General features: G+C 38.7%; 1 protein-coding gene across 5 annotated transcripts in view; it reads right to left on the reverse strand.

Annotated features, from left to right (window-relative positions):
- Positions 1 to 12,309, reverse strand: part of FBXL20 (F-box and leucine rich repeat protein 20) — a 64,027-nt gene extending 51,718 nt beyond the window's left edge. The window contains exon 1 of one of the 5 annotated variants that reach the window (XM_081162966.1): positions 11,894 to 12,309. In XM_081162966.1, coding sequence (XP_081019092.1) covers positions 11,894 to 11,941 — 48 coding nt within the window. In that variant the 5' untranslated portion in view covers positions 11,942 to 12,309. Of the gene's footprint in view, positions 1 to 11,074; positions 11,473 to 11,893 lie in introns of those variants that run through there. The other 4 variants (XM_081162969.1, XM_081162967.1, XM_081162965.1 and 1 more) reach the window with 4 other exon arrangements.
- Between the last annotated feature and the right edge of the window lie 1,415 nt (positions 12,310 to 13,724).

The following is a 13,724-nucleotide window of genomic DNA, read 5'->3' on the forward strand; positions in this document are numbered from 1 at the left end:
ACAATAAATGGGAACATGCTCTTTAATGTGTAATATACTATATTCATTACTTGAGATAGGTCAAAATATCTGTCCTGCTAAAGGAGGGTTAGTAGGATATATATGAAGGTCATACATACACATACATATGTAAGGATCATGCATATACATATGAGGATCAGTATTATGTAGTCATTTATAAATTCCTTAACAAACCTTACACTTTGCCTTAAAAACAAATGGAACTCTATGAGTGTGGCTACAAACTATACAGGGTGGGACACAAATAGGTTTACAGCGGTTGTATGTAAAACAATACAATAATTAATAAAGAATACAAGAATAAACTCTTTCACGTACTCACAATGGTAAACCCACCTTTGCCCCACCCGGTATAATGAATTCCTGAACTACTGGTGAGAGTTACTTTCCTGTTCCTCTTTCTCTAACCCTTTTTAATTTCTGCTTAAGTCTCTGAGGGATGTTGCTTTAGTGAGGAGCAGTTACTCTGATTAGCTCTATCATTAGTAGTGCTACTGTTTCATTTCCCTAAAGATGTTATCAGTAAAATGAAAGAAATAACCAATAAAAACCTGCCAACCTTTTCCCTTGGTACTTCCTTGTAAACATGGAGAGAATGTCACAGAGAAGGATAATTCATACTTGTATGTTTAAAAGTAAGTCCTTACACCTGAGAGTAAAGTGCTAATTTTTTTTTATTGATTGAGATTTGAGAGGGAGGGAGGGAGGGAGGGAGGGAGGGAGGGACATAGATCTATTGTTCCACTTATTTATGCATTCATTGGTTGATTCTTGTTTGTGCCCTGATGGGGGATCAAAGCAGCAAACTCGGGGCATCAGGACAAAGCTGTAACCAATGGAGCTACTGGCAGGGCTTAAAGTGATAATATTTTTTGAAAGCAGGGTCAATGGATTTTGTTTTCCTTTAAAACCATTAAAGTAAAAAGAATATTAGCCCTGGCCTGGTAGCTCAGTTGGTTAGAGTGCTGTCCAGATAGCCAAGGTTGCAGGTTTGATCTCAGGTCAGGGCACATACAAGAATTAACCAATAAATGCATAAATAAGTGAACAAACCCATGTCTCTCCCTCCCTTCCTCTCTCTAAAAAGAAACAGAAATAAAAAATAAAATAAACAAAAGCATTAAAGTATAATGCATCTCTTATAAGCAGTATGATAACAGAAAGTGTGAATGTTTTTCATGAAATTGGTTTTTCTCACTCTCCCATTTATCTATCACTGCATTTACTAGAACCCACTAAATTATTTTTCTGATGGATCTTTCTTCCTCACTAGACTATAATCTCCCTGAGGCAGAGACAATTTTTTGGAGCAACTTTGTACCTCTAACACCTACCAATATCTAACAAGTAGTTGGCGTTGAATAAATTTTGAACACAACTGAATTCCTACCAATAGTATGCCTTGGTTTCCTATACTGAGATTTTCTGAGCCCTGAACAACGTCAAATAATCTTTGCTGAGCTCTGAGACATATTTTTGTTCTTGGGAGCTTGAGAGGCCATATAGTGTGGTGTCACGGTTTCATTAGTGAAAGAATGTATCTGATCATGTAAAATGTACAAAATGTATAGTCAATGTAAAATAACTGTATTTTAGGTGCTATACATTTGATTCTGCACCTTGTTTCTAGAGCTAAATATCTAGGATACAACAGAAAACTGAGGAAAAGGGGCACTGATTTTATGATTTCAAATTCATAGTATGTAAATTATTTCCCCATGGAATTTAGGTTGTAAATATAAGTTACCTTTGTATTCCTTATCCCAGTTGTTTCTTTAACAGGAAACTTGCATGCCCAGATCTACTCCCATTCAGTGAATTCCAATGGTTTCAAGGGATTAGTACTGCGCAAAATCTTCACTAGTGATTCTGACAGCTACTCAGGTTTTACTTATCTCTACTACAGAATTCAGTTGCCATAAATGAAATTTAGTTTCATTTACTCCTCCTTAATAATGTCCATTTAACTCAGGGGGAGTATTAAAAGTGAGAGTTCTAAGTTTTATCTTTTTTTTTTTTTTAGTTGAGATATAATTGACATAAAACATTACATTATGTTTAGTCTTTAATTAACATTAGTCCAGTTTGCATTAAGACAGAGAAACAGACACTGGAAATCCTATTTTATTCAGAGCTGTAAAGAGAGAGTTTTCCCCAAGGCTCAGTGTAAGTTCATAGTAGTGCCGACATTAGGTCCATGGAGATCTTGATTACTGTATTTAGGACAAACTTTTCTGTCCAGACCAGAGACTGATGAACATAGATGAAATTTATGTCACTTAGGGCCTACAATCCACCTTTTGAGGATTTTAATCTAAATATAATTATTCTTTCTTAAGGAATAGTTATATGTAAACTTCAACAAATAAGTAAAACTTCATTTGTCGTTGTTGTGTAGATCTAAATTCGGGAAGCTTCTTTGGTATAAATCCAGTTACTTTTGACAAAGAATACTGAATATTAAGTCCCTTATCTTCCTGAAGTTACCATTCATGATGTTAGAAGAAGTTCCAGTGTTAAATAAATATTTTAACTTATCCATGAAGAATTCGAAAATCTATCAGGTTTCTTTCCTACAAATAGGTTGCAAAAATAAGTTATGATTTTTTTCAACTTAAGCTTCTTTACTTGAAGAATATGTACACAATTTTCAAAAAGCTGATAAGGATGCATGTGGAAAAAGGTATCAGCAATGCACTGCTCTTTTTCAAAACTAAATGCATCTCTACTTGTGCATGTTCAGTCACACCATATCTTAATTTTCTACAAATCAGATAATGGAGTTTCTGGGGTAAAAGCTGGCTGATCTAGTGTTCCACATGTCAACTTATAATTTGGTGCCAGATTCTCATCTTAGGAGACATTTATCCATATTTCCCTAACAATGAATGCAATAATGGTTGCAGTATAAACTCCAGATTAAATCACTGTTAAATTATTACCATTCAACTAGATTGACTTACAAAGTCTACTTAAAAACATTTCTATTCCACATAAGTCATTATTTATTGAGCTCTACTGTACAGTAGACAATTTGCTAAATGCTACACAAACATCATAGAATTTTCACAATCCAGTGCAGTAGGTAGTATACCCATTTTAGGTTGAAAATTTGAGACTTGGAGACATTAAATAGCTTGTCTAAGGTTACAATATATGGTAAATGGCAAAGCCAGGGTTCAAACTGACTTCAAAGAAGCTAATGCTCTTAAATAAGTTCTATATATATATAAATATATAAACTCCATAAATCCTAAGAAATTGAATCACAGCACACTATCAAATGCAGGATATCACACAACCATTATATCTACTCCTCACTCCCTTGACAAAGGTGTTAATTTGGACAGATATAACACAATTTTTTCTTCCAGTGTCCACCTTCATTTTTACCAGAATTCAGGGCAAAAATAAGCAGGAATCCTAAGTAGAATATAGGTTAAGATCACAGAGACTATTTTGTCTTTACTAGCAGTTATATGCAAAGAAATGTAAGAACACTGGCAATAAATTGAGTATCTAATCACTAACCTACAGCAAACTGGGTAATCGATTTACAGAGAATCACAAAATTTCCATGCTAGGAGGAACCTCAGAGTTGAGACAGAGGTCCAGAGAGGTAACTTACCCAAGGTCATGTAGATACCGGTACACATATACATGTATGCATAAAAAAGTAAATATATATGGGAGTACTTATTTCATAGTTCAGAGCTGAATTATTTCCCTTGGTAAAATCCTTAAGACATCGCCTTAACACATTCATTCTCTCCTTACTCAAATTAATTTCAAAATTAGACATTAAAATATATAAATGGCCTGATTAAAAAATAAGATGACAAAGGATGACATATTCTAAGAGAACTTTGGTAAACTTTTGCAGTTAACATTTATAGTTAACATTAAATTGTTAATTTGCAGAGAACTGCAAATCTCTTCTTTTCTTTTTCTTCTCCCACCCACCTCCAAAAAGAAAAACAAAAAACAAAAACAAAACAGGCTCTTTGCTGGTAACTGCAATTCAGGACATAGTGAGTTGGCAATGACCTTCCCAGGGCCTAAACTGTCAACCAAGAATGACAAATGCATAAGAACATTTTAAAAACCTGCCCTACTCTAGAAATTTTACTGTTTTCTTTTTGCCTGTCCCTCTTGCCACATAAATTTCCTCACTCTGTAGATAGTAAAGCAAACTCGAAGGACCCAGAACAGCTATACCTATGACACCTTATCATTGCAATTTATAAGAAAAACTGATAATGCTTTTCCATTTTTTACTTTTAATTGATTATGAAATTGTATCTGCCTGCATCCTACAGTTGATCAGAAAGTCACACTCACCAACAAATACCATAATAGCTGGTACACTTGATTATATAAAATTGGGCAGGTATTTGACATATTGCCAACTTTAACCTCCATGTTGTTAAATATGATTTCTGTTTTAGCACCAAAGTAATGCATAAGATCAATTTGCTACTTACTTTCATGGCGTTCTGTTTCCCTTTTTTAGTTTTTACTAGAAAGTCCTGGGATCAAGAACAGAAATGACAGAAGACATTGCCAATATTTGTTTCACAACTGACTAAATCCTTGTCTACCATGATTTATTTTTTTTATTATTTACTTATTTTTTTATTGTTGACAGTGTCATGGATGTCCCCCACTCCCCTCCTTCATTTGTCCCCCTTTACCCAGCCCCTGCTCCACGCCAGGCCTTCCCCACACTACTGTCTGTGTCCATGGGTTATGCATATATACATTTATGTTCTTTGGTTAATAGGTGACTTTAACCTCATAGCAACTTAAACTGAGCAAAAATGGATTAAATTAATTTCATTTCCACCTGATTACAACTGTCAGATATGAGGCTTATTAAAGCCAACAGAATATCATAAAATCAAATTGGAGAATATAAGATTAGGGAATAAAGAGGTGCTTAACTATACTTGTAACTCACAGGCGTGCTAAATAGTTATTTGATATGTGCTGAAAATAACTACCCAGCAAAGTCATTCTTTTAACAGAAAGTCTTCAAAAGCTAATGCAAATTTGTTTTGGATTTATTACACTTTAATACATATCTTTGTTTTTTAAAGTTATATAATTAAGCAAGATGAAGCACAAATACTTTTGCATAGTTCAATACCACCACCTATTGTTAGCTGCTATTAACATTTTCAAATGAATCCAAGTGCATTAAGACATAAATCTGTAAAACCACAATTAAACACCTTCATTCTTCTGAGTCAATTTTTGGGGGGGTCTGATCTAAGAATTCACTGCCTGGAAGATCAAGTAGGAAAACAGTGTAATGACAACTATGCCCAACCAGCTAAATTTGGTCAGTTTAAGGGCATTCTTTCTTCTTCCTCCCTCCCTTGGATTTTCCTGGTATAACGGAATATTTTATTTTGAACATCTAAAAATATCCTTTCAAAACTGCAGTAGTAGTTCAGATTACTGAAAATTTTAATTCAGTTTCCAATCTCTCACCAGTTGGGAAACAGTAATCTAAAGGCTAGGAATGAAATCCTTGCCCTGTAACCCTGTAACAAAAGTACTTACTAATTTGTAAAAAAATTAAAAATAGAAACAAGACCAAGATTTGAAAAGAGACAACTCTGGAGATGAAAATAGAAAAATTTTAAAATTTAAGGTTAAAAAGCAACACGGACACAGCCTAAACTAATAAATGACCTAAAACATAAAAATATAAGACTTTAAAAGTGTCAACACTTCTTACAGAAATAGCGATTTAATGAACAAAAATCTTCAATGTAAAAACAGATTACATTTAAGAATGTAGGACTTAGATATCAAGAAGACTTTTTGTAGTCCTGGCCCATTTGGCACAGTGGTTAGAGCGTCGGCTCACAGACTAAAGGGTCCCGGGTTTGATTTCGGCCAAGGGCACATACCTGGGTTGCAGGCTTGATCCCCGGCCCCCATCAGGCCACATGCGGGAGGCACCCAGTCGATATGTCTCTCTCTCATCGATGTTTCTGTCTCTCCCCCTTCCACTCTCTATGAAAAGCAATGGAAAAAATATCCTCAGGTGAGGATAAAAAAAAAAAGAATACTTTTTGTAGCCATGGTAGGGTGGTTCAGTTGGTTGGAGTGTCCTCCCTGATCACCACTAAGGCTGCAGGTTCAATTCCCAATCTGGGCACATACCTAGGTTTTGGGTTCAATCCTCGGTGAGGTGTGTACAGGAGGAAAGGGAACTGTGTTTTTCTCTCACATCGATGTTTCTCTCCCTCTTTCCCTCCCTCCCTCCCTGTCTCTCTCAAATCAATAAACATATCCTCAAATGAGGATTTTTTTAAAAAGTAATATGTTTTGTAAAATATTGTAACAACTAATGGAAAACATGGTAATTTTCTTTTTTCTTTTTTTTAAAATATATCTTTATTGATTTTAGAGAGCGAAAGAGAGAGGGAGAGAGAGAGAGAGAAACATCAATGATGAGAGTCATTGATCGGCTGCAACCCGCAACCGGGGCATGTGCCCTGACCGGGAATCGAACCCTGATCGCCTGGATCCTAGGTCGATGCTCAACCGCTGAGCCACGCCCAGCTGGGCAAACACGGTAATTTTCAATGCATAATGGTTTATCTCTATGAAGACAACAAAGACACAAACATGTTGATTTTTAAATAAAGGACTACCATCTAAGTACATGATATAATGTACCATACTTCAAAAAGTAAAAAAGGATCCATGATTTATACAATAAACACCAAAAACACTATTCAAAAAGGACAGACTGGATGCACCTAAAAAGCGTAGACCTCTAATATGGATTTTCTATAATATAAAATTGCTTTCAAACCAATCTCGAATGTGTTAAAAACAAAAGTCCTCAGTACTACTAGTACTCTCACTTCAAGGCCTTTCAAATAGAGTGAAACAAATGACTCTCACCCACTAAAAAAAATATGTAACATTTTCCACATGCACCAAAATGGAAAATATGGTTATTTACTATGCAAGATGTTTAGATTAGAAAATAAAACCTTAAGGGGGAAAAGGTCATTATTGCAGCCTTAATAGTACTGTGTAACTGAGCTTACAAACTTTAACAAAATACCAGAGTGGCTGTTTGTTTCGGAAGAAATGGCCAAAGAAATATGTCCTCTGCTTTTATTAAAAAATTACAGATTCATACAATTCTGGAACAAAGGGAACCTTAATAATTGAGTCTTACTCCCTTGTTTTGCAAAGGAGGGAAATGATCAAATCAGAAAAGTGAAAAGAAATGACCAGGCCCTGGCTGGGTAGCTCAGTTGGTTAGAGTGTTGTCGGGATACACCAAGGTTGCTGTTTGATTTCCAGTGAGGGCACATACAGGAATCAACCAATCAATGCATAAATAACTGGAACAACAAATCGGGCACTCTCTCTCGCGCTCTCTCAAGTCAATTAAACAAAAAATGACCAAAATTATAGTTAGCTGGTGGCAAAAATCCAGACTAATATCCTGTTCTCTTAGCTCCCAACGTACCATGCTCTTTCTGCCATACCACATTTTATGATTCTTATTTTGGACAAATTCAATTAATAAAATGAAGCAGACTGTAATATAGATGTGTCAGAGTAGCAGTGAGGTATAATGAAAAACAATAATGAATACTTCAAAATACCCAAATTAGAGCTTATCACTTCCTAACTGTATGAGTCTTAACATCTGCAGATACTGATTAAACTGTAAAATGACACCTGAATGTCAGCACTATAACTTCTTTAATGTTAGACTTTTTAAGGCCCAAATAAGATAGAATTTCCCTCCAATAGTACTGTGTTCTCATAATGGAGCTACTAAGAGCATGACAGAGTAGAGGTTTAACTAAAAAAAAACACAACCTAAATTTGCATGTCTGTCACTAATCTCACTGATGTTAAAATAACATTGGTTACAGAATGAAGGGTAGCTTCACTCTTGATGGCAAAGACAAAATAACATATACTAGACGAAGAACATTAGCAAACTCTTCTCCACACATTTTATGGGCTTTTATGCTGGGTTATGCCAAGAACAGGGCAGAATGGTAAGAATGGAATCAAAAAATGCAGATTGGAATCTTGGCTCCTCTATTTACTGGCTGTGCGACTTGAACGCTTCTCAGGCCCTAGCTTTCCTCAACTGTAAAATGTAATTGTGAGAATTAGAAGTAACTGAGATAAAACACCTAGCTCAGTGCCTGGACATACAGGAAGCATTCAATAACTATTATTAAATTTGAAATTACCAAATTTGCTGAAAAACAAAGTTTAATAAAAAAAAGTATTTGAATGAAGAATTTCAATTAAGAGATTAAAATAATTGGGCACACATTAACTTTTAATGGTTATTATTGTACAGATTTAATGCCAAAGTGATACAGCAATGAACAACAACAATTTTCACATCTCTGTATCTTTTTAACTCTTATCCAATAGTCATCTACTTTGGCTACTTATTTACTGGATGCTACATATCTGGCTAACAGGTACTCTTCTCTCTTGATTTTAACTTAAATTTTTTTTTCTATAGCTCTACCCAAGTGTAAGATTTAAAGTGTGTGGCCTCCAGTTACAACATCCTACAGCATAATACACAGGATATTTCCTATAAAAAGATTTTAATGAATCAACTATAGAAAGATAAGCTTCAGTTATCTTCTCTCTCCCAGAAAAAAATGTGGCCAAGAAAAAGAAAACAATCTTTCATCTTTTGTATTAACCATAACTAATTTGAAATTAATTATTTGCTATAAAATTTTCCTGCATTCACAAAAATTTTCAGAGATCAGCTAACTGCTTAATCATAAAATTATCAGTCCTTTAAAAAGCATTCTGAAAAAATAAAAAGCATTCTGAATATTTTGAGAATTTTAAAAAATCTGATGTAAATGTTTAAATATGAAAAGCCTGCTTTATCTTATCTACATCTTCTATCCATTGAAAGTAAACATTTAAAGTTTTCAATGAATTAGCAATAAGTTTATCAGTTCATAAAAGATCAAACAGTTTATTGTTTTACTACTTGTAAATTAGGACAGTAAAGACAAGTAAATGACGTGAAGAAATACTCAGATAAAACAAAAACAAAAAAAAGAAAAAACAAAGGAAAAAAATTTAAAAATACTCAGTTAATGAAACTCATTAACACACACCATTTCCAGTCCTTCTCATTTGTATTCTAGCATGGAACACTTCACATAATAAAAGAGTAGCTTTTGGTTTATAAAAACTTTAATCATCAGCACTGTACAATACAAGGAGGGTTCCCCCTGCCTGTTATTCTTTTATCTTCTCAAAAAACGTTTAGAAAGTTGTAACTGCCAGTTACATACCAATCAAGGTAAACAGACATGCTTAATAAAGCAATAAGTTTTCTTATTATTTTAGTACCACTATTACAGATAAACTACAAATTAAAATATAAATTATAAAAACAGGCTATAGCAATGCAGTTTTAAAGCACATACTACAAAAGGGCTCTTTCCAACAGTTACTCGCACAACCTAAAAGTGAATAGCAAAATGATAAAGAGCGGATTGCAATGAAAAAGGCTATCCCCAACTAAGATCTTCAGTATCTGAGTGCTTTTAAGATTCCTGTTAACTGCTAAATGCCTGTTCAATAATTTTAATGACAGTCCCAACTTTTACAGCAGTAAAACACCAAATAATGAAAATATGAAAACAGCAAAAATTAAGCTTATTGGTTCTCTCTACATTAGGAAAACATAAAGTTCTATTAAAGTAAAAAACAAATCATATCCACTATAATGCTTTCTGCCTGTGTTTAAGTTAAATATGAAAACCCTAAGAAGACCAATTCCTTAATTTTTCTCCACTCCTTACCTGCAACAACATTGTAATTCTGAATTTAAACTTCCCCCAAACACTTCCTGTCTTGATATTTGCGAATAAATTAAAATGTTTTCCCCAGAAGCATAAAAAGAAATCAAGGAATAGACTAAACTGAAGGCCTTTAGGTAACAATTTCACCCTCTGCACCTAGTTGGCAAGTTTCCTGAAACTTTTGTCTCACCGTCTTACAATTTCATCCTTCAAATGGAAATGAAGAAAAACACCAAGTGAGATGTACACTGAGCTGAGTGATCCCAGGTCAGTCTGATTCTCTGCCAGAAAAGGCCAGGTAGCATTTTCTTTCTTTGTAGAAGTTTCTCTCAATTCCCTTAATAAACCTTCTTGTAAATTACTCTACTACTGTAACTCATCCGTAGCTACAATACTTCATTTCCCAAAGGAATCACTTCCCTATACGGTGACTACTCTCTGAAGAAGCTTTTCATATGTTTCCTTATTTCCTCATCCATTTCCCAATTTCATGACTATAAACCTCTCTCGTCAGAGAAGTTTTTAGAGACAAACAGACTTGAATGGATTTTATGAAATCTCTCAGACCTTCGTCCCAATCTCAAAGGCTGTACACATTTGAAAGTTCCCAGAAACAATGAGCTACAAACGTACAGACTAGACGGGAAAGAAAAGGAAGTATCAGAACAATACCCCAACCAAACACGGCTCGGAAAGCCCGTGGTCGAGACGTCTCTCTCATCCCAGCCTACCACCTCCACTTCCCAAGTTTAGCCAAGGTCTCTCAAACTCGGACAAATGGCCCCCTGGCCCATAATTTCCCCCTCGCTTCGACGACAAGGTGGCAGAAAGAAAAGCAAGCTCCGGTTGATCGGAGCAGTGATGCTTTTTCTGACGGCTGGAAGGAGGAAAGCCAAGGGTTGTGTAAAGAATGGAAAGCTGAGTGATACTGGGGGGAGGGGGGAATTAGGGCGCCCGAGCTAATTCCCTGCCGGGGCCCGCGAGTGGAAGAGGCTGGAGGCGACCAGCTAAGAGGACTAAGGAAGCCGGGCTGCACTAGGCTTTCGGGTCGCGAGGACGGTGAAAAAAGTCTGGTAGCCCCAGCGGCCGGTGGGCGACGGACGGCGCCAGGCAAGGGAGGAGGCTCCGTGCGGAGCGAATATGGGGGGCACGAGAGCGGGAATCGCCTTCCTCTCGCCGCCCTAGCCCCGCCAAGCTCACACCTCAAACCTGCTCTTGGTCACTCCGTTCACGTCCCTCCTCATGAGGCCGGCGGGTGCGGCCGGGGCCCGGCGCTGCGGCGAGCGGAGTGCAAAGACGAGGGGCCCCGGGCAGGCCCGGGAGTTCCGGGACCGGGAGGAAGCAGAGGAGCGGCGGGCAGGGACCGTCGGCCAGGGACCGTCGGCGAGGAGGAAAGACCGCTCCACTCCGGCTGGGCCTCCTCCACCTCCCGCGGCGCCGGCGGCGGCGGCGACTAATCGTCGCTAGGTCTTCTCTCTCCTCAGCCTCAACTTCAACCCAAAACAAAAACACTCTCCACCTGCCAGCAACGCCGTTCCTCATTGGGCAGAGCCGCCCGGGCCTCGGAACAGCGTGGGGAGGGGGGAGGAGGAGCGCGCGGCGGCGCGGGACCACCCCTCCCCCACTCCCGGCGCAGCCGACGACGGTCGGCCAGGGAGCAGCCGGAGCGCGGCTGCGGCGTAAGCCCGCTTTCGCCTCCCTGGCAGGCAAGCCCACCAGGAACGGGACAGGCAGGGAAGTGTCTGTGTGTCTGTGTGTATTTGTGTATGGGAGGGGCTGTGGGGCGGGTGCTAGTGCGCGGGGACCCGGGAGAGAGAGGAAAGCAGGACTACTGCACTCAGCACGGGAGCTCCCATTTCTCCTCCCCTCCGCGGGCATGGAGCACGCACCAACCCACCAAGCATTTGAGCTTTCTGTCTAGTCCACCCCAGCCCCCTAAGTCTTGTCGCTTCTTCCCCGATAGCCTTGTGCTAACACACACGTCCTTCCCGGCCACCCAACTCCCTTCCCCTATCACTCACTGTCGCCTTGAACCCAAAGTGCAGCAGGCGGTCCCTGCTCGGAGCCATTTTCCTCTTTCTGGTTGTCTCTAGATTGGGGCAGTGCTGCTGTTGCTGCTGCCGCCGCCGCCGTTGCTACTGCTGCCGCCGCCTCCCCCCGCCCCCGTGGATTGCATTACCCGGTGTTGCAGGGAGGCCTGGAGGGCCGCTGCGGGGCGTGGGTCTCCCAGTGCATGAATCAGGACGGCAGGGGGATAACTGCGCTGCCCACTGCTCCGGGGTATATGCAGCGGGGCCGCACCTCGCGCCTTGGGGTTAGGGGGTTCAGTGCTGGAGCTGGGAGACAATTCCTCTAGCTGGGGGAGGGGTGCGCTTTGGTGGAAGTGGGGGCGGTCGAGGCTGAAGGGCCTTTGGCTTCCCCCGCCTCTCCGCCACCCGACCGCCGCTGGCGCCCAATGGGCTCTACGGCCTTCCCGTCCTCCAATCAGGACTCTGTTTGGTGAGAACCTGATCGTGACGCCACTTTGGCGGGAGAAACAAGCGTGTCTGGACGAGTAGGCGGGGGCGCTTGGCGAAAGGAAACTATTACATTTATCTGACTCCTTAGGTTGTGACATCACATTATTAAACTTTAGCAACTCCAGTCCTCAAGGTCTCAAAATTTATGATCGAATTTACACGAATTAAGAGTTTAACCTTAGAAAAAAAATAAATGCTTTCTTGCCTACAAACCAAAAAAAAAAAAAAAAGAGTTTAACCTTAGAGCATCAACAAACTACAGAATCATATCCCAAAGATAAATTAGAAGCTATCATAAATCCCAGCAGATATGAGTTTGTCTTCATGCATCTTTTAATTCGCAGTTTTGGTGACTGGCTCATTATGAATCTAATTATGAACTTAATAGTGCTGGAGAGCTTTAAAAATTGGTATATTTTAGCTGTAAGGTTTTTACCCACCTCTTCCAAGTTTTGGTGTTTTGTTTTTCATTATCTTAGAAAGGGCTTCCTAAGCAAGAAACCTAAGCTTCAGAAACTCATTCGCAGACCCACAAACACAGGTGTGGATGTTATGTTCTCTCCCCTCACAGATACTTTTAATATTGCTTCACTTCAGCCATATAAAAACAGCTTTTTAGTTATGGCTTACCTAAGAGCAGTTTTCTCCCAGCAAGAATTGATGAACTTGGTAACTAAGTCCTGCAGAAAATAGTAACTGGCTCGAGAGGATAAATCAAATGAAACTTTCACAGGTCTGTTTCCCTATTTCAATGATCTTTTCCAGTTAACCTATTTCAAGTAATATTTACTGGAGAAGACTTACTTTTTGAGAAAAATTTGATTGACCAGATTTTTAAAAAGCTGAATAAATGAAAATTACTCAAAGGCATATTACTACACACAGGCATATTAGTTTTTATCAAAGAAATTTATTTGCATGTAAATAATCAGGTTCTTTTGTAATTTTGGGGGGGGAATCCCACAGATTTTTGTCTCCTTTCAAAAAATGAAAAACCCCAAAGTATTTACAGAATGGCCATATACAGAGAAAATCAAATTTCAAAGATTTTAGAAAAGACCCTCCCCAGCTGCTCCTGATGTACATTTTTAAAACTCAAAATTTAAAGCCCAGCTTTTACAGCTGAACCTGTTTCCCAACCTAGTTTTTGAGATGTTAAATACTTCCTACCCCTCAAAAAACTAACTTCAGGGTAGAAATAAGGGAGGAGGAGGGTTGAAAAGAAGAGGGGAAAAGCAAAGAAAGGTAAAAGACAATGAGATTGCCCAGGGATTGTGAATGAGTTTCCTATACTGGCATCTGCTTTAAATAACTTGACTGAATACTGTGTGAT

Source organism: Miniopterus schreibersii (genome assembly GCF_964146895.1).
Source record: "Miniopterus schreibersii genome assembly, chromosome: 16".
NCBI classification, from domain to species: Eukaryota; Metazoa; Chordata; class Mammalia; order Chiroptera; family Miniopteridae; genus Miniopterus; species Miniopterus schreibersii.